Source organism: Telmatherina bonti (assembly GCF_933228915.1).
Source record: "Telmatherina bonti genome assembly, chromosome: 10".
NCBI classification, from domain to species: Eukaryota; Metazoa; Chordata; class Actinopteri; order Atheriniformes; family Telmatherinidae; genus Telmatherina; species Telmatherina bonti.
Window position 1 is genome coordinate 4,542,520 of NC_136628.1, and position 21,400 is coordinate 4,563,919.

The 21,400-nt window shown below is 41.9% G+C and overlaps 1 protein-coding gene across 1 annotated transcript in view; it reads right to left on the reverse strand.

The window, feature by feature from the left end:
* ncam1a (neural cell adhesion molecule 1a) overlaps positions 1-21,400 on the reverse strand; it is a gene marked incomplete at its 3' end in the record, with an annotated part of 306,826 nt that overhangs the window by 16,098 nt on the left and 269,328 nt on the right. The window contains 2 exon segments of the mRNA XM_079248256.1: positions 18,407-18,587; positions 19,121-19,245. Coding sequence (XP_079104382.1) covers positions 18,407-18,587; positions 19,121-19,245 — 306 coding nt within the window.

The window sequence follows — 21,400 nt, forward strand, 5'->3', positions numbered from 1 at the left end:
AGCTAGAACAGCTTATTATTCATCATTGATAGAGGAGAAGAAGAACAACCCCAGGTTTCTCTTCAGCACTGGAACCAGACTGACTAAGAGCCATAGTGCCGTTGAGCCATCTATTCCTTTCAATCTCAGCTGTGACGACTTTATGAGTTTCTTTGGAAACAAAATAGTTTCTATCAGGGAGGAAATCAGTAATAACCTTAATGTGGAACTATTATGTGCATTTCGGGCTATGGTTTTATTTACTTCAGACCGACCCTCTCCGTAGGCTGTCAGATCAGCCTGCAGGCAAAACGAGTGGATTGAGACTCTTCCGCATTAAGCCCCGCCTCCCGCCACTGCACTACATCGGGAGCGCGCACCGCACCTGCTTACACCGTCATTGTAACGTCTCATAAACAGAAGGATTAGGCTCATATGAACTCAGTAAAAAAACAAAATACAACGTCAACACATAGCATCCAGCCCTACATGTTGGAACCTGAATCAGAGCCTGAAAACGAAGTGAAAAACAGCAACCCACAGCAACGAATGCAGCAGGATGTCTCTCTTTGGTAAACTCACCAGCCATCGTTGGAAATAACTTTATCCCACGTTTTCCACCCGCCTGATGTATTTGTACATGCCCTTGTTAACCAGTAGAAGGTAACCAATCACCCAACCTTATCCCCCGGGACGTCACAAGGATTTCCACGTAGAAAAGACTCTCTAAAACCACGCGTTTTTCGTCACCATGGAAACCAAACGGAGAGAGTGCTGGAACTCAAACATGCGTTTAGGTGATAAAAAACAGTGCCGTTCACATGTCTGATGGGGATTCAACACTGTAGCACTGTAGGAAGCTCAGAAAACTCCAAATACCATAATGGCACCCCTTTAACACTACTAACGCTATTTCATCTGCAGCAGCCTTAGAGACGTCTTTAGAAGCTGATTGTCATTTGGACCGTTTCTTGCCTGTACAGCTCTCCGAGTTAACCAACATAATAGCTTCATCTAAACCTTCAACCTGTGTTGTAGACCCCATCCCAACCAGATTATTCAAGGAAATATATTTCTTAATCAATACATCAGTACTGAACCTGATCAATTCATCTCTATTAATAGGATATGTACCTCAATATGTTAAGACAGCTGTAATTAAACCGTTGCTTAAAAAAACCAACTCTGGATCCAGGGATTTTAGCAAATTATAGACCAATATCTAATCTCCCCTTCTGGTCTAAAGTTCTTGAGAAAACAGTTTCAACACAACTATGTTCCTGTCTGAGCAGAAACAATCTGTTTGAAGAATTTCAGTCAGGATTTAGAGCTCATCATAGCACAGAGACAGCACTGGTGAAGTCAGTCTAATGATCTTCTCATGGCCTCAGATAAAGGACTTCTGTCTGTACTCATTCTTTTAGATCTCAGTGCTGCATTCAACACTATTGATCACAATATTCTGCTACAGAGGCTGGAACATGTTAGACTGGTTCCAGTCATATTTATCTGATAGATTTCAGTTTGTAAATGTAAATGATGAGTCTTCCTCACACACCAGGGTAAGTCATGGAGTTCCTCAGGGTTCTGTACTTGGACCAATACATTTCACATTATACATGCTTCCCTTAGGAAATATCACCAGGCAGCATGGTATAAATTGTCATTTCTATGCGGATGACACTCAGATCTACCTCTCCATGAAGCCAGATGAAACCAATCAGTTTCTTAGCTTACAAAGATGTCTGACAGACATCAAGACCTGGATGACTCTGAATTTTCTCCTTTTAAACTCAGACAAGACATAGGTTGTTATCGTCGGGTGAGAAAAATTTAGGACAAAATTATCCAGTTATGTAATTAATCTGGATGGCATTAATCTGGCCTCCTGTACCACTGTGAAAAATCTTGGAGTCATTATTGACCAGGTCTTGTCTTTTAGCTCACATTTAAAACATGTTTCTAGAACCGCCTTCTTCCACCTGCATAATATTGCAAAAATTAGGGGCATCTTGTCTCAGAAAGATGCTGAAAAAATAGTCCATGCCTTTATTACTTCCAGACTGGATTACTGTAATTCCTTATTCATGGTTTGTCCCAAATATGCCCTGAAAAGTCTCCAGCTGATCCAAAATGCTGCAGCGAGGGTTCTGATGAGGACTAGCAGGAGAGATCATATTTCACCAGTTTTAGCCTCTCTACACTGGCTCCCTGTTAAATCCAGGATAAAGTTTCAAATTCTTCTCCTCACATATAAAGCTCTCCATGACCAAGCTCCATCGTACGTAAAAGATCTTATAGTTCCATATATTCCAAATAGAGCACTTGGCTCTCAGACTGCAGGTTTACTGGTGGTTCCCGGAGTCTCAAAGAGTACTATGGGAGGAAGGGCCTTTAGCTATCAGGCTCCTCTCTTATGGAACCAGCTCCCACCGTGGGTTCAGGAGGCAGACTCCCTCCACACCTTTAAGATGGAGCTGAAAACCTTCCTTTTGATGTTGATCCGTGTATGTAAAGTTTCCTGTGACAACGTTGTTGTGAAGTGGCGCTATACAAATAAAGTTGAATTGAATTGAACTGCAGCCTCCACTGTGTGGCGCTGCGCTGTCATCTAAACACACCAAAGTAAAGATTATCTCATTGGAGGAGGGGGGGGGGGTCATGAGGTGCAAAATACAAAGTATCTGATGGAAAACCCACAGTTTGGTCGTTTCTTGGCAACAAAACGGTAAAGTTGTTTTAGTCACAGGCAGAAGTGTCTGAATGTGTGTGTGAAATGCACGTCAGCACACTGCTGTCTGAATTTAAACTTTTATCTATAAAACCAGGCGTTGCTTCATGATTCGGGCTCCAGCTGGTCCTTTTTGCTTCAGGACACAGAACGACTCCATCCACACGCAGACGTTCAGATGTAGATCCTTGTTGCTCAGCTCTGATCAGGACCGTCAGCAGGAACTGATGAACAGCAGGAGGTCAACGTGACGGAACACCTAAAGGGTGCCGTAAGCTCGTATTTTCCTCATGACAGAGCTTAGATGAGATTAAATGGTAGAATCAAGGATATGAAACTGAAGGAATCTCATTTTAGATGCCAGCTCAGAGCGGGCGAAGAGGGGGGGATAATCTGCATGTATGTGGAAACTTCATGCTGGTTTCAGACTTTTAAAGCTGAATCGATGCTTCGACATCTTAAATGAGATGCAGACTGCCTCTAAAGGCTCCATCAGATGAGAAAGCAGAAAAAAGTCCCCCGTTTGCCCGTGTGAAGTGTTCCAGAGACTAACTCCTCTTCAACATCTACCTGAGCTTGTTTCTGGAAACAGCCATGCTTCGGCTTTACATGACAGGCAGCTGTTCCGCTCCGCCATAATAACTTCCAGCTTCATGAGTGCAGCGTTTCAGCGAGCAGAGAGCAGCAGGAAAAGGCCTGAATGCCACCAGAGTGGGGTTTTCACGTCCCACTCTGCTCATGATAAACATCGAGCACATTTCCACTCCATCATGTGATGAACCGTTTCTGCTCGCCGCAGCCGGAGTGTAGAATCACGAGGCAGCTTGAAAGCAACAAATTCCAGCTACTTATTTGGAGCCATATTTTCTCTGTGGTGAAAGAAAGCAGTCAGAGTTCATGTCTGTGTGAGTTCTGAAAACATATCAATGCTTTATTAGTTCTCTCCCACTGAAATGTTGGTCGTGGCTGCAGGTGCTTTCAGTCAGTCATGCAGAACAACAAACACCAGAACAAGTGGAAACCGTACAGAAGGCTTTGTGTAACCTCGGCTGATCGTTGCTGAGGAGAATCCATGAACGACTGCAGACGCATATCTCTGGTTCGTTTATCTTTAACGGGTTAAACGTAGAATCCGGGCTGCTGGCCGGAGCACCGCGTGTCGCAGCTGCAGGGACGCGAACATCCACACCGAGTGGCGGAAACGAACGAGCACACGGCGAAGAGACACCGGCTTGCCTGGCTGCTTCATGCATGAGATCTGAAAAACCAAACTTTACGTCTCAGGCTTCATATCTGCTGATCTGGATCTTTTGGGCTTTCTCTGAACACCATCCACATGCTGACTGGGAAGTTTACCTTACAGGTGCAACAACACATTGATTCAGCGATCAGACTGCATTGATCCAACATACGGTAACACTCTAGAAAAAACATTTCTTGTTTCTTTGTGCTTTGTTCTCACCAGCAAAATGTATTTCTTTTATCCTGAAGTGATAAAAATGGATGTCTACAGGCGTGGTGTGTAGCTACGCTACAGTCAGGCTGTTCCTCGTCCATCAGAAGTTCAAACGACATCCGACTTTAATGTCAACAAAGAGAATTTGTTTGAAATCTGAGGCAGAATCTGTCAAACTGCATTGTCATCGACTGAATTGATGAAATTCATTTCTACCTTTTCTAATAATTGGCATCCCAGGGGTCCTGCAAGCAGAAGGAAATAGAGAAACGTCCAGTCTGTAGCCCAGCTGGTGGTCTAGCTGCAGCAGACCAAACCTTCTCTATCTGGTCCAACTGGCTCTGAGCAGCGCAGAGACAATCAGAGAGGGGAGGACTGGTAGAAAAACACAGATGTGGCTCTTCACATCACATCTCTGGAAAAGCACGTGGAACTGAATGACCCGAGTGGCGTGTGAATGCATCCTGCAGCCGCCGTCTCATCAAACAGGAAACTTTCTTTGGGCTGAGGTTCCTCTTTACGTCTCCCCGTCACTTCTTAAATCCCCCATGCAGTTAAATCCCTGTTTGCTGACGTCCGGGTCTTTTCATCAACAACGTCTCGAATCCAGGTTTGCTTCATTTATTTCCATCTTCCGGCCACGTTGAGCTGTTCTGTCCTCGCTGACTTAAGTCTGGGCATCACTTACCTGCTTAGGCTGCATAAAGATAAGCTGAAATGCTTCCTTTCATTTGCTGCAAAAAGACAGAAAACCCAGTGAAGGCTGTCCAGTGTGCGCATGTGGGACACAAAGGGGTCCTGGCCAATAATTATCTATGATGATCTGTGAGCTACAACCAAAATCTGTTCAACAAACTGTCAGAGTTTAGCAGCTGATGCTTCATCAGCTTAGTCATCCTCAGCTAAAGCTTCAGGTGCATATTCAGCCTCCACATGGTCTGTACAGTTTACCATTTGTTCCTGTTTGGTTCAGAGTGGACAGTTTAGCCTAGCGAGCTGCTAATCATTCAGCATCTGGGTTTAACAGTCATGTAACACTGGATGCAGAATACATTTAGTTACAGCTCCAGAGGAATAAGGACCAAATTCAGCTTCACAGTCAGCTTTCAGAACAAACAATACAGAACAAAACAACCAGCGATGTGTCACTTATCTCCACATGTTCAGTCTCTAAAGCCTCAGAAAGCTGTTACTGTGGTGAAAGAGAAAGAATTTATTCCAACCCTACAATGGTCACATGGAAACACACTGATATGCACATAAAAAAGTCTCAGAGCAGAAAATAATTTCACATTCTTGTAAATGAAATTTAGTGATTTAACAGCTGCTCCAGATCTTTCTGTTTTCAGGTAAAAAGAGAACATGAATTGTTAAGATAACAGCCGATTTCTTGATATAAGTTTGAAAAGAGTATGTACACTTTGTCACAAAACATGATTAGTTATTCATTTTTTTTCTCTGCACAACCTTCAACCTTCGAGGCGGTTACATAATGCATGTTGGAAAAAAAGCATCATATCATGTGGAAAAGCAAATCATAAAGCCACAAACTAGGGCTTAGATTTCTTTGCAAATATTGTTTTCCATCTTTTCTATTAAAAAAATAAAACAAAACCGAAATTAGGCACAGCAATTGTTTCCAGCTTCCAGTGTGAACACATTCATAATGCGTGACCGGGCAGTTCTGGAGCAGCGGCAAAGCGCCGCCATGAACGCCGGATCACATGTGGGCCAGCTTGCCACGCTGGGGTCATGCTTGTGGCGTGATGAAAACACTGTGGAACATAATGAGACCACGGCAGGTGGCTTTTCCATCTATCGCCCCTTTCAGGTCACATTCAGGCTGAGAATGTACTTGCTGTTTAAGCCGGCGTTTCCATAGCAACCGCCTTTATTGTGAAGATGTGACCACATTGCTTGTGTAGTACGCTTGTTACCAGATGCTGACAAATGTGTCTGATGTAAAAGAAACATGAAACATGGCGACGACATGGCGAAGTTTGGGATTGCGGACGAAAAATCCACCAGCAGGGGATTTGTACGTAAAGACCCCAAACCAGGCAAGCTGGTACAGGTTCTCCTGGCTTGGTCAGTGCGAGAAACCCTGCGACCTTAAAATAGATCAAACTAGTGCTGACACTGCCTCTTTCTGGCTGACTCACATGCTGCCGCTTGCAAAGACGTAAAGTTAATTTCTGAGGATCTGCATTTATGATTCTTCAAAAAAACGTAAAATTTGCGAGACAACATATAAATAAAAGCAAGTTTATTCTCAGCCTAAAGCATTATGAATGTGTTATTAATCTAATCTACAACAAAGACAGCAAACTGGGTTTTTGTTACATTCATCCACCTCCAGCTGATCCCACTGAAAAACCCTCCGCTCTCCTCCCTCCACAATCTGTTCAGAAACATGAAAACTGATGGAAACAAAGTTTTAACAGAACCGAGAACTCACACAGAACGATGAAAGTACCGAGCACCCTGTAATAACATCATGAAACCAATGTCTTCACTCTTCATCTTTTCTGTTTTTCTTAGTATTTTTTGTGTTTCGATCTTGTGTGTGACTGCACAAGGGTCAAAGGCATAGAAAGCAAAGGAGTCTGGACCCAAAGATTTGACAGGCTCAGACTGTCCTCTTTCTCCTTTAATGAAATCAGTTTATGAGAGCCAGAGCAGAGCCAGCATGGCCAGCAGGAGGGTCGCCATACTGTATGACACACACTGGCAACCCAGGGTGGCTGGGGTCATCCACCAACAGAGCAGATCAATTATCAATATCCCGTCAGGGAGAGACAGCAATCATATGGGACAAAGAGATGAAAAAGAAAGAAAAAGGGTCAAATGTAAAAAAATAAAACAGAAAAATAAATTTGTGTGTATGATAATGTCATGGTCCGCAGGTGCCCAAGAAGATCACACATGAAGACAGGAAGAGGACACGGACAAAGGGAAGCAGGAGAGAGGGGAAAGAGGGAGAGAGACAGAAAAATAGGTCAGAGATACAGAAACACAAGTCCAAAAGATTATTAAAGACTGAATGCAAAGAATAACCCCAAAAACGGAAACTCTGAGTCAGAAGACCAAAACAAGAAGAAGTGGTGTGAATAGGACGGCGGAGGACAGTTGGCTGACAGCAGGGACGGATGGAAGGTACACAGAGAGATGATGGAGGGATGAAAGACATTTCAATCACACGGCAGTCCGGCTCTGCTTTCAGGTTCAGCGTAAACATCAGCAACAACGCCAGAAGATGCAAGAACACATCTGCAACGGTCTGTAGGAGCGGGCGTTAGTAATGACCAGTGGTGTAACGCACTCATCACACCAGAGATGCATCGACTTATCTGCCTCATTACTCAAAAGTCATTTTATAAATGCAGAAAACATGGGCATCAAGGTGGCATCAAGGTTTTTATTTATTTATTTAGTAATTTGATTTAAACTTGTCTTTCAAAGCGTGAGCCAATCAGAAGTATTGATTGATATGAAAAAACAAAATAAATTAGGTTGTTTGTGTACTTAATGTTTTCCAGCCTATCACAAGAAGGAATCAGAAATATCTTTAATTCATGAATTTAATGTTGCATTTTAGTGATGTACAGATATAATTAAATTCAAGAAAAAGAAAAGAAAAATATACAAACACGCACCGGCCACTTCATCAGGTCCACCTTCAGAGCCTGTAGTACCTGGTTGAACCCTTTTTTAATTCTGTGTGTGATAGATCCAACAAGATGGAAACGTTCTTCATAGAGAATGAGAATCTCCCGTTCCACCTCATCATGATGAGAATCTCCCGTTCCACCTCATCATGATGAGAATCTCCTGTTCCACCACATCATGATGAGAATCTCCTGTTCCACCACATCACCATGAGAATCTCCTGTTCCACCACATCACCATGAGAATCTCCCGTTCCACCTCATCATGATGAGAATCTCCCGTTCCACCTCATCATGATGAGAATCTCCCGTTCCACCACATCATGATGAGAATCTCCCGTTCCACCACATCATGATGAGAATCTCCCGTTCCACCACATCATGATGAGAATCTCCCGTTCCACCTCATCATGATGAGAATCTCCCGTTCCACCTCATCATGATGAGAATCTCCCGTTCCACCACATCATGATGAGAATCTCCCGTTCCACCACATCATGATGAGAATCTCCCGTTCCACCACATCATGATGAGAATCTCCCGTTCCACCACATCATGATGAGAATCTCCTGTTCCACCACATCACCATGAGAATCTCCTGTTCCACCACATCACCATGAGAATCTCCTGTTCCACCTCATCACCATGAGAATCTCCTGTTCCACCACATCACCATGAGAATCTCCCGTTCCACCTCATCATGATGAGAATCTCCCGTTCCACCACATCATGATGAGAATCTCCCGTTCCACCTCATCATGATGAGAATCTCCTGTTCCACCTCATTATGATGAGAATCTCCTGTTCCACCTCATCACCATGAGAATCTCCTGTTCCACCACATCACCATGAGAATCTCCCGTTCCACCACATCATGATGAGAATCTCCCGTTCCACCTCATCATGATGAGAATCTCCCGTTCCACCACATCATGATGAGAATCTCCTGTTCCACCACATCACCATGAGAATCTCCCGTTCCACCACATCATGATGAGAATCTCCCGTTCCACCTCATCATGATGAGAATCTCCCGTTCCACCACATCATGATGAGAATCTCCTGTTCCACCACATCACCATGAGAATCTCCCGTTCCACCACATCATGATGAGAATCTCCTGTTCCACCACATCACCATGAGAATCTCCCGTTCCACCACATCATGATGAGAATCTCCTGTTCCACCACATCACCATGAGAATCTCCCGTTCCACCTCATCATGATGAGAATCTCCCGTTCCACCACATCACCATGAGAATCTCCTGTTCCACCACATCACCATGAGAATCTCCCGTTCCACCTCATCATGATGAGAATCTCCTGTTCCACCTCATTATGATGAGAATCTCCCGTTCCACCTCATCATGATGAGAATCTCCCGTTCCACCACATCATGATGAGAATCTCCTGTTCCACCTCATCACCATGAGAATCTCCTGTTCCACCTCATCATGATGAGAATCTCCCGTTCCACCACATCATGATGAGAATCTCCCGTTCCACCACATCATGATGAGAATCTCCCGTTCCACCACATCACCATGAGAATCTCCCGTTCCACCACATCATGATGAGAATCTCCCGTTCCACCTCATCATGATGAGAATCTCCCGTTCCACCTCATTATGATGAGAATCTCCCGTTCCACCTCATCATGATGAGAATCTCCCGTTCCACCACATCATGATGAGAATCTCCCGTTCCACCTCATCATGATGAGAATCTCCCGTTCCACCTCATCATGATGAGAATCTCCCGTTCCACCTCATCACCATGAGAATCTCCTGTTCCACCTCATTATGATGAGAATCTCCCGTTCCACCTCATCATGATGAGAATCTCCCGTTCCACCACATCATGATGAGAATCTCCCGTTCCACCTCATCATCATGAGAATCTCCCGTTCCACCACATCATCATGAGAATCTCCCGTTCCACCACATCATGATGAGAATCTCCTGTTCCACCTCATCATGGTGAGAATCTCCCGTTCCACCTCATCACCATGAGAATCTCCCGTTCCACCTCATCATGATGAGAATCTCCCGTTCCACCTCATCACCATGAGAATCTCCCGTTCCACCACATCACCATGAGAATCTCCCGTTCCACCTCATCATGATGAGAATCTCCCGTTCCACCTCATCACCATGAGAATCTCCCGTTCCACCTCATCATGATGAGAATCTCCCGTTCCACCTCATCACCATGAGAATCTCCCTTTCCACCTGATCACCATGAGAATCTCCTGTTCCACCTCATCATGGTGAGAATCTCCCGTTCCACCTCATCATGATGAGAATCTCCTGTTCCACCTCATCACCATGAGAATCTCCTGTTCCACCTCATCATGGTGAGAATCTCCCGTTCCACCTCATCACCATGAGAATCTCCTGTTCCACCACATCATGATGAGAATCTCCCGTTCCACCTCATCATGATGAGAATCTCCCGTTCCACCTCATCGTGATGAGAATCTCCCGTTCCACCACATCACCATGAGAATCTCCCGTTCCACCTCATCATGATGAGAATCTCCCGTTCCACCTCATCTGGTGAGAATCTCCCTTTCCACCTCATCGTGATGAGAATCTCCCGTTCCACCTCATCTGGTGAGAATCTCCCTTTCCACCTCATCGTGATGAGAATCTCCCGTTCCACCTCATCATGATGAGAATCTCCCGTTCCACCTCATCATGATGAGAATCTCCCATTCCACCACATCATGATGAGAATCTCCCGTTCCACCACATCATGATGAGAATCTCCCGTACCACCTCATCATGATGAGAATCTCCCGTTCCACCACATCATGATGAGAATCTCCCGTTCCACCTCATCATGATGAGAATCTCCCGTTCCACCTCATCGTGATGAGAATCTCCCGTTCCACCACATCACCATGAGAATCTCCCGTTCCACCTCATCACCATGAGAATCTCCTGTTCCACCTCATCACCATGAGAATCTCCCGTTCCACCTCATCACCATGAGAATCTCCTGTTCCACCTCATCACCATGAGAATCTCTGGTGAGTCTGTGGGAATTGTAGCCTCAGTTTCCTGTTCTTACTGACAGGAGGGAACCCACTGTGGTCTTCTGCTGCTGGAGACCATCTGCTTCCAGGCTGGACGGGTTGTGTGTTCAGAGATGTTTTGCAGATCTTGATGGAACCAGTGCTTATCTGACTTCCTGTTTCCTTCCTATCTTCTTCAACCAGTCTGTCCATTTTTCTTTGACTTTAACAGCTGGATATTTTCTCTTCTTCAGACCAACAATCTTGAATCTCCTTTTTTTCTTCTCCTGATGCTCATTCTGAACTCCAGCAGGTTGTCTTCACCACGACTACAAGCTGCCGTGTGATTGGCAGCTGGGTGTGTGATTCAACAGGTGGAGCTGAGAAAGAGGCTGGTGGGTGTACATTACAGATGGTGAAAGAAAGGATGGTGTTTTAGATTGTTTATAGTTTAATAAAAAAAATAAAAAAAACATATTTAGTGACTGTGTTGTCCACATTTGTTTGCCACACTTAGGACTGCGATGTCCACAACACGGCATTCTTCACGAGACAGCTGCTGGGTGTTGATGTGCACATGTATAAGTATTGATCCTTACACCACTGGTCATGGAGGGAGAATGGCCCATGCAAAAGCACACATCCAACACTGCATCTGGTTATGATGTCACATGGATGAATGGGTGCCTGTTATAAAACTCTGAAGTTTTTTCCTTCTTTTTATGCCAAAGCAACCTTAGCTGGGGAGATTTGGATGTTTCACCTGACAGAATCTGCCACTTTTGTGCCGATACTTCCACATGCCGTGTCAGTTTGACTAAAAGCTTTTGGAAGACAGTTTTAGTAAGTTCATCTCTACTCAGCTCTCTTTGCGTGTCTGAACGTTGCCACCAAGTCAAGCCTTCACAAGCTGAATCACAAACAAGTTTAACATGAAGATTCAACAGATGTTCCAAATGAAAGAGTCACCCAAATTACTGGGATGATCCTTTTCTTCTGTTGAGGGATTGCATTCTGAACTGAGATTCAACTGTGCTTCCACACAGGGGAGAGTCTGGAACCCGGGTTTATTTACCAAGTAACAGCTGTTCTCAGAGCTTCACTGAGAACAGCTGTGGGAGCAGGAGAGGAAAGCTGGAATTAAATGCAGATGCTGAAGCTAAAAATAGACTGCGCTAATTTCCCGTGAAGTGAAGAAAAACAACACAACTTGGAGGCAATGCTAAAGGAGCCCAGCCCCCAACCCACCCCCCACCACCACAGTAAAAAAGGAGTAAATAATTAAATAGAATAATGAGGAGAATTAAGGGGGAGCAAGTTGGACTGAGCTCATGTGAACTTCAGCTCTGGTAGATTCAGACGTGATCCAAACCTCCCACTGCTACATGGCTGCTGCCCAGAAAGTGCATGGAAATGAAAATAAGCAGTCTCTTCACGTGCCATGCGCTGGCAGCACTTTCCTCACACCAATTCCAGTTTTTGGTTTTGTTTTACAGAATAAAAAAACAAGCCAGAAAATATTAATCTAGCTGGAAGAGGCGCCATGCAAAGAGTGTCAGGGCTGCGTCCCCACCAGCGAGGCCACACACTTCATCTTCAGGTCATCCAAGGACCCTGAAAACTGTGGGGCCCACTAAACCTGGCATGGAAGGTAAAAACCGAAGCCAATGGATGAAACAAAATGTCAACAAAGCAAAGATGAACAGATGATCAGAAAAAGGGGAAAGAGTTGAAAGTCCTCAGTTTTCTTTGTTTTTCCACCGTTTCTGGTCGTTTGTGATTTGCTGAACTTAAACTTGAAGAATTACAGATTTTATATGTGTTTAAATCTGTAGTTTAAATTAAAACTGACCTGCACTGAACGTGTTTTTACGTATCTCTGCTAGAAAATAAAAAGAAGTGAAGCACAAAGAAGCTCACTATTTGGCAGCCGTGCCTCTCATCTTGCTTCTGAATCAAATCTGATTTCCAGTGTTCACTGGTGGGAAGCCAGTCAGGCACTGGGCTGCACTGCTTGTGCACCAAGAGAAAGAAGACAGAAATCTAACGCTGAGTTGTGTCTCTTTTAACTTTAGCAGGAATACGACCTCATGAGACCGACTTGCAGCTTCATTTCAGGGAATTTAAAGGTTGGAGGAAAGATTTAGGCATTAAAGCTCTTCAGTGTGTAGGGTGCTCTTTTTCAGGGGCTCAAATCCGATTTTTAATGCTTGGTCAGGAATCTTCCCTCACAATGACTCTGGGAGTCGTCCTCAATCTGACTTTAGTCTGCTTTTAGAATCTTTCTTTTGTTTTCTGACATGTAACGTGATGGTCTGAGACGAGGAGGAATATTCCCTCCTCTGCGTGCTCTGCAGCTGCTCGCGCTGTCTGCCTCTCCATCAGCAAGCGGCAGCTCCAGCTGCACTCCAGCTGCACTGGAAGCCGTGCACGGCCGTAGATTTCACACATTTATGGGTCATATCAGATCCGGTTCATTCAGGCTGCTGATAGTTTAGGTTTTCTAAAAACCTGTCTGTGAAAATCTGCATTTTCTTGTAAAGTGCTGCAAACCTAAAACAGTTGATTACCCTGTTAGAAAACTCACCAACCACCTGCAGACAAGATATCTTTACTGTGCGCTGTTTGTAAAGTAAGTCCGGGTGGAAAGCACGTTCCATGCATGAATCATTCAGTTCTTCACTTTGTGGTTAAAATAACGGGTGGTGGATTCAACAGAAAAGAAAAAGGACATGGGGCAAGTTCTGAAAGTAAAGGTGAGAATGAAGAATGAATGTGGGGTCAGGAGGAAGAGGAACAAATCGTCTGTGAGACAAAAAGAAAGGAAGTTGACCTGTTGGGGAGCTCAGGTGTAGTGCGATAGGGAGGCAGCCCGAGGTAAAAGGTGCACTTAAAACACAACACAACACGGAGCAAAGGCTGACCGTGACCATCTCTTCTAAGACGCTTGAAATTGAAAAAGCGTGAAGGTTTGACCTCGTTTTCCTCTGACGGTTTGCTTCGCAGCAGAACAGCGTCATGAGAACATGATGATAATAAGAAAACGCGTCTGCTGGGTCGTTCACAGGAAAACGTGTGAAATGAGCACAGAGCGTGGCGATGCAGATGAGGTGCAGGGAGGGGGCCGAAGGTTCAGTCGTCAACATAATCATTTTAATCTCATGTTTAGTCTAAAAAATACACAGAAAGCCATCTTGTCAAACTGTATGTATTTAGTATGCGTAAAGGTAAACATGTACCTTCTACTCTTTCAGCTCTAACAAGGTGACATGCTTTTTAACGTATTTATAAGTCAGTCTCCTCAGCAGGTCAAATGTCATCTGTATTTGTGGGGATGGGCAAGGGGGAACTTCCACCAGGTGTGTGCTTTAACACACACCTGGTGGAAGTTAGTTAGGACTTCCAGAAGGAAGCATCAACCAGATGCCTGCCAAGCCAAGTTCCAGGTCTTTCTGTGTGGAGATGTGAGATTCAGCGCTAATCAAGTACAAATGGAACAAACGTGGAATTAAAGGCAACAACCAATCATCTGTCAGGAACTTCCTCCAGGAAAAACAAAAAAACAAAAAACAGGGCGAGTGTGACCTCAGCTACGTAAAGTTAGCAACAAGCTAACGAGAGAAGCATCCGAGCTGACTCTGTGGCTCGCTTTGTGTGTTCGAGCAAACGGAAGGCTTGCCCTGCTAGGTGACAGCTGAAGACCGGCTTCCCATCAGTCTTTTATTAATCTACTAGTCTTTTATTAATCTACTAGTCTTTTATTCATCTACTAGCCTTTTATTAATCTACTAGCCTTTTATTAATCTACTAGCCTTTTATTCATCTACTAGCCTTTTATTAATCTACTAGCCTTTTATTAATCTACTAGCCTTTTATTAATCTACTAGCCTTTTATTAATCTACTAGCCTTTTATTAATCTAATAGCCTTTTATTAATCTACTAGTCTTTTATTAATCTACTAGTCTTTTATTAATCTAATAGCCTTTTATTAATCTACTAGCCTTTTATTAATCTACTAGCCTTTTATTAATCTAATAGCCTTTTATTAATCTACTAGTCTTTTATTAATCTACTAGTCTTTTATTAATCTACTAGCCTTTTATTAATCTACTAGTCTTTTATTAATCTAATAGCCTTTTATTAATCTACTAGTCTTTTATTAATCTAATAGCCTTTTATTAATCTACTAGCCTTTTATTAATCTAATAGCCTTTTATTAATCTACTAGCCTTTTATTAATCTAATAGCCTTTTATTAATCTACTAGCCTTTTATTAATCTAATAGCCTTTTATTAATCTAATAGCCTTTTATTAATCTACTAGTCTTTTATTAATCTACTAGCCTTTCATTAATCTAATAGCCTTTTATTAATCTACTAGTCTTTTATTAATCTACTAGCCTTTTATTAATCTACTAGTCTTTTATTAATCTAATAGCCTTTTATTAATCTACTAGTCTTTTATTAATCTACTAGCCTTTTTATTAATCTACTAGCCTTTTATTAATCTAATAGCCTTTTATTAATCTACTAGTCTTTTATTAATCTACTAGCCTTTTATTAATCTACTAGCCTTTTTATTAATCTACTAGCCTTTTATTAATCTAATAGCCTTTTATTAATCTACTAGTCTTTTATTAATCTACTAGTCTTTTATTAATCTAATAGCCTTTTATTAATCTACTAGCCTTTTATTAATCTACTAGCCTTTTATTAATCTACTAGTCTTTTATTAATCTACTAGCCTTTTATTAACCTAATAGCCTTTTATTAATCTACTAGTCTTTTATTAATCTACTAGCCTTTTATTAATCTACTAGTCTTTTATTAATCTACTAGTCTTTTATTAATCTAATAGCCTTTTATTAATCTACTAGCCTTTTATTAATCTACTAGCCTTTTATTAATCTACTAGTCTTTTATTAATCTACTAGCCTTTTATTAATCTACTAGCCTTTTATTAATCTACTAGCCTTTTATTAATCTACTAGTCTTTTATTAATCTACTAGCCTTTTATTAATCTAATAGCCTTTTATTAATCTACTAGTCTTTTATTAATCTAATAGCCTTTTATTAATCTAATAGCCTTTTATTAATCTACTAGTCTTTTATTAATCTACTAGTCTTTTATTAATCTACTAGCCTTTTATTAATCTACTAGTCTTTTATTAATCTACTAGCCTTTTATTAATCTACTAGTCTTTTATTAATCTACTAGCCTTTTTATTAATCTACTAGCCTTTTATTAATCTAATAGCCTTTTATTAATCTACTAGTCTTTTATTAATCTAATAGCCTTTTATTCATCTACTAGCCTTTTATTAATCTACTAGTCTTTTATTAATCTAATAGCCTTTTATTAATCTACTAGCCTTTTATTAATCTACTAGCCTTTTATTAATCTACTAGTCTTTTATTAATCTACTAGTCTTTCATTAATCTACTAGCCTTTTATTAATCTAATAGCCTTTTATTAACCTACTAGTCTTTTATTAATCTACTAGCCTTTTATTAATCTACTAGCCTTTTATTAATCTACTAGTCTTTTATTAATCTACTAGCCTTTTATTAATCTACTAGTCTTTTATTAATCTACTAGCCTTTTATTAATCTACTAGTCTTTTATTAATCTACTAGCCTTTTATTCATCTACTAGCCTTTTATTAATCTAATAGCCTTTTATTAATCTACTAGTCTTTTATTAATCTACTAGTCTTTTATTAATCTAATAGTCTTTTATTAATCTACTAGCCTTTTATTAATCTACTAGTCTTTTATTAATCTAATAGCCTTTTATTCATCTACTAGCCTTTCATTAATCTACTAGCCTTTTATTAATCTACTAGCCTTTTATTCATCTACTAGCCTTTTATTAATCTACTAGCCTTTTATTAATCTACTAGCCTTTTATTAATCTAATAGCCTTTTATTCATCTACTAGCCTTTTATTAATCTACTAGCCTTTTATTAATCTACTAGCCTTTTATTAATCTACTAGTCTTTTATTAATCTAATAGCCTTTTATTCATCTACTAGCCTTTCATTAATCTACTAGCCTTTTATTAATCTACTAGCCTTTTATTCATCTACTAGCCTTTTATTAATCTACTAGTCTTTTATTAATCTACTAGCCTTTTATTAATCTAATAGCCTTTTATTAATCTACTAGCCTTTTATTAATCTACTAGCCTTTTATTAATCTACTAGTCTTTTATTAATCTAATAGCCTTTTATTAATCTACTAGCCTTTTATTAATCTACTAGTCTTTTATTAATCTACTAGCCTTTTATTAATCTACTAGTCTTTTATTAATCTAATAGCCTTTTATTAATCTACTAGCCTTTTATTAATCTACTAGCCTTTTATTAATCTACTAGTCTTTTATTAATCTACTAGCCTTTTATTCATCTACTAGTCTTTTATTAATCTAATAGCCTTTTATTAATCTACTAGTCTTTTATTAATCTAATAGCCTTTTATTAATCTAATAGCCTTTTATTAATCTACTAGTCTTTTATTAATCTAATAGCCTTTTATTAATCTAATAGCCTTTTATTAATCTACTAGTCTTTCATTAATCTACTAGCCTTTTATTAATCTAATAGCCTTTTATTAATCTACTAGTCTTTTATTAATCTACTAGCCTTTTATTAATCTAATAGCCTTTTTATTAATCTAATAGCCTTTTATTAATCTACTAGTCTTTTATTAATCTACTAGCCTTTTATTAATCTAATAGCCTTTTATTAATCTACTAGCCTTTTATTAATCTTCTAGTCTTTTATTAATCTACTAGTCTTTTATTAATCTGATAGTCTTTTATTAATCCACTAGTCTTTCATTAATCTACTAGTCTTTTATTAATCTACTAGCCTTTTATTAATCTACTAGTCTTTTATTAATTTACTAGTCTGGTATTAATCCACTAGTCTTTTATTAATTTACTAGTCTGGTATTAATCTAATAGTCTGGTATTAATCTACTAGTCTGGTATTAATCTACTAGTCTGGTATTAATCCATTAGTCTTTCATTAACTTTATGAAACTTAGCGAGCCTGAGCTTGTCGTCCATCCGCTGGAGAAACGATGCTGTATGAGCTGAACATGTGCTAGCAAGCTGCCAGCACAGACTCAGATCGAGCTCTCAACACAGTTCGGGAACTTTGCGAACGTGGTTTCCATAGCAACTGAACACTGAGGACTGACTGTCATAAAAACAGGATGTTTACAGTTCTAGCAACATGGCGTTCAGAGCGAACACATGTCGGGACTGGGAGGCCTCCGAGGCTGCAGATGCCCGTCCCTCACACGCAGACCATGCTGGAGTTGTCAGGTTTTACATGAGAGGCTGTGTTGTGTGCCGTAAGAGTTTGTGCTCATTTCACACAGAGACTTCCTATGTTCATGTGGAAGACCGACGCCTCCCCCAGCGCAACACTCAGAGGCAGTCGGCGCTGAAGGAAAAGTGCGAACAACAGTCTGGTCACGGCGGAAGCCTTTGTGTGGTGTTCCTGTCGTGTGAATGCTCAGGCGGGATGATGGGACTTGTACCTGGGATGGTGGTGGGCTCCATGGCTGTCCTGAAGGAAATGATGCCAGGTTCGGATCGGCCCTCTCTGTTCTCGGCCACCACGTGGACCTCATACTCTGTGTTCCAGTCCAGGCCGCCCAGCACCACGTAGCTGCTGTCCTGGGGGAGGCGGAGCTCTGGTTTCCATGCAGACACGTGCTTCTGCAGGACAGGTGGGAAGATCTTTCTGTCAGCTCGACAGTGACAGGATGGTTCGAGATGAATCAACTTTTCCGTTTATTGTTTCAGAAACGAACCTGAACCCAAAGTTTTTCAGGACATTTTACTTGAAATGATCTAAAACATAAAAGTATCTTTCAGAAACATGAGAGCAGTGTGATTCTTTACGGCTAGCTAGTCTCACATGGAAGAGCCTCTCTGGCCCAACGCGAGGTTGTTTAGTGAAAGTGCAGACATCGCTGGCGGGAAGCCAGCAGCTCCTTTCAGCTTTCTGCTGCTCTTTCTGCACGCTCCCCTTTTCTGGTGCAAACACGTCTTCATCATAATTATGTATTTAAAGGAGGTAAAAAACTGCAGGCAGGAGAACAAACTGGCATGAAGGAGCTGTTGGCAGACGCCGAGCTGCTCTTCCTGCTTCCACTTGGCAACAACTGATCAAATCTCTGCAGAAAGGCTGGAAGAGGTGGAAGAAAAGCAAAGTAGCAGCAGGGTACGCCCCTGCCCAGCATACTCACAGCCTTGTATCTGACCAGGTAATGTTTGATGGGAGAACCTCCGTCGTCCTGCTTGACCCAGTTGATCTTCAGAGATTTGCCCCCGTTCTGAACCATGAGCTCTAGTTTGGGGGCACTAGGTTCCCCTACACACAGAAAACCAAGCAATTAACATCAGTTAGCTTTTTTTTAATTCATTTTAATGTGTTCAGCTGTTAAACAAGTCTAAAAACCTTCCAGTGTCGCGTCTGACTTTAAAGTAAAGCTGATAACCGAGACTGCTGTTGGAACTGATCACGGATCAGAAAACACTGTGGCATAAACCACAGCGAGGGTCTGCACTGGTTCTATGTTAACTTTATGGTAGAATATCTAGAGTTGCTTTAATGGTGTGGTTTTAGGGTAAAAATGATCTAAACCTCAGCCTCTCTCTAAGCTCAGCTCTTGTGAAAGTTCATCTAAATCTCTGTTTTCATTAGATGTGAATTGTGGCGTCGAGATGAGATCAGTCTTCTGGGTCAGGATCATTAACACACAGAAAAACCCAACACAGGCCATTTTCTGTGGCTAACCCTGCTCAGGTGGCTGTAGCGTTAGAATAAACCACCTGTTCTGCTGGCGGAGGCAGCGGAGTGTCGGCTGCGCTGCTTCCTCCAGAGTAACGACTGCTGGGTCACCTGATGATAAGCCTGCTACCTTTACTATCATTTACAGAGTGGTACGGGACGGAAGGCCAGTGTTAGAGATGTTTAGTCACATGACACCAGAATCCAGCGTCATTCTTTCTGCACACGTTAGTTTTCCTGCGCGGGACACGAAGCTGGTGCAGAAGGGGATGGTTGTTCCTTATGAGCTACGAGGAAGGTGAAGACGTTACTCTGGAAGGACGTTGGTTCCTTCTGCACTTTTCATTTCTCTGACATCAGGGTTGGTGGTCAGTTCTTTCAATGAAAATGCATGAAGGCATGTTTTTGTCAGGTTAGTGATGAGCCAGGTGCTCTGAGCGCAGCAGCAGCCTGGAGAGAGCACGGCTGGAAGTGAAACAAAGTGTTAGTCAGAAGAAGCAGAAGCAGCACGGCATCATTCTGGGTTAGAAGAAACGAAGCAGTGAAGACTCCTGCAGGCTGGAACACATGGAGAAGAGGAGTGTGTGCAGCACCCAGCACTCCCAGGTTCACCACACACACCTCTCTGCGCTGACACAGCAGCTTCCCCATGATCCAGCATGCACTGAGAGATAGCGCTGGTAAACCAGGGATTAAACACATGCTGTACGACAACTAGTTCCGTTCAGAGATTAAACCTCACAGTTCCATGTGCTGTAGAACAGAGTCATCCTCGAGAACAACTACATCAGTATCACCAACGGCTTTTAGTGTGAAAGTCAAACCATGGCGGAGGAGTGGGAACAAAGACTGGGACACATGCAGGCAGGACTGGGACACAGCGGAACAAGAGGAAGGGGAGGCGACCAGATGCTGCAGGAATGCAAGCAGCTGCGGTGAGTCCAGTCTGACACGGTGGGGGTCAGCGGTGGACATGGAAACGGGAGCTGGAGCATGCTAAACAGACACCATGCAGATTTCCATCTTCTGTATTTAAATGAACAGAAAATAAAAACATCTTTTGTTTAAAATGATAAATAAAAAGAGACTTCTGATAGATTTGAAAGCAAGCCGAACAGGGAAATGGCCACCTGCAGGCGAACAGGAAGCATGTTAGGCTGTGTCTGAATAATCTGCGTTGGCATGACGCTCAGCCACGTTGTAGTTCTGACTTTTGTTATTCTCCATTTGTTTGTCCACAAACTGGTTTCCATATTAAGATGAGATGAAGGAAAACTTTACAGCAGCATGTTTAGAGCTTTAGAGCGCAGCTGTCAACCTCCAGTCCTGGGGGGCCGGTATCCTGCAGGCTTCTGTTGTCTCTGTGCTCCAACATGCCTGACCAACGTGCAGAAGAAGCTGCTGGATCTGTAGGACTTGAATCAGGTGTGTTGATGCAGGGAAACAACTAAACCAGCAGGTGAGCGGCCCTCCAGGACAGTTATACAGTTAGTTTCAACCCAATGAGCCCAAACTTCAGACATGAAAATATATCTTCTGGTAATTTATTGTATTATCCATAACAACAGAAGTTTGTTTTCTGCTCATTTCTGGATATTTTCTCCTGAAGACATTTTAATAATCCCAATTATTTCTCAAGCTGATCTAGGAGCTCATGTTTAACTGCTGGGATGGAAGAAAATGAACCAAACTGGGATGAAAAGGGTTTTGTTTCCTCTAACTAATGAAAGAAAGA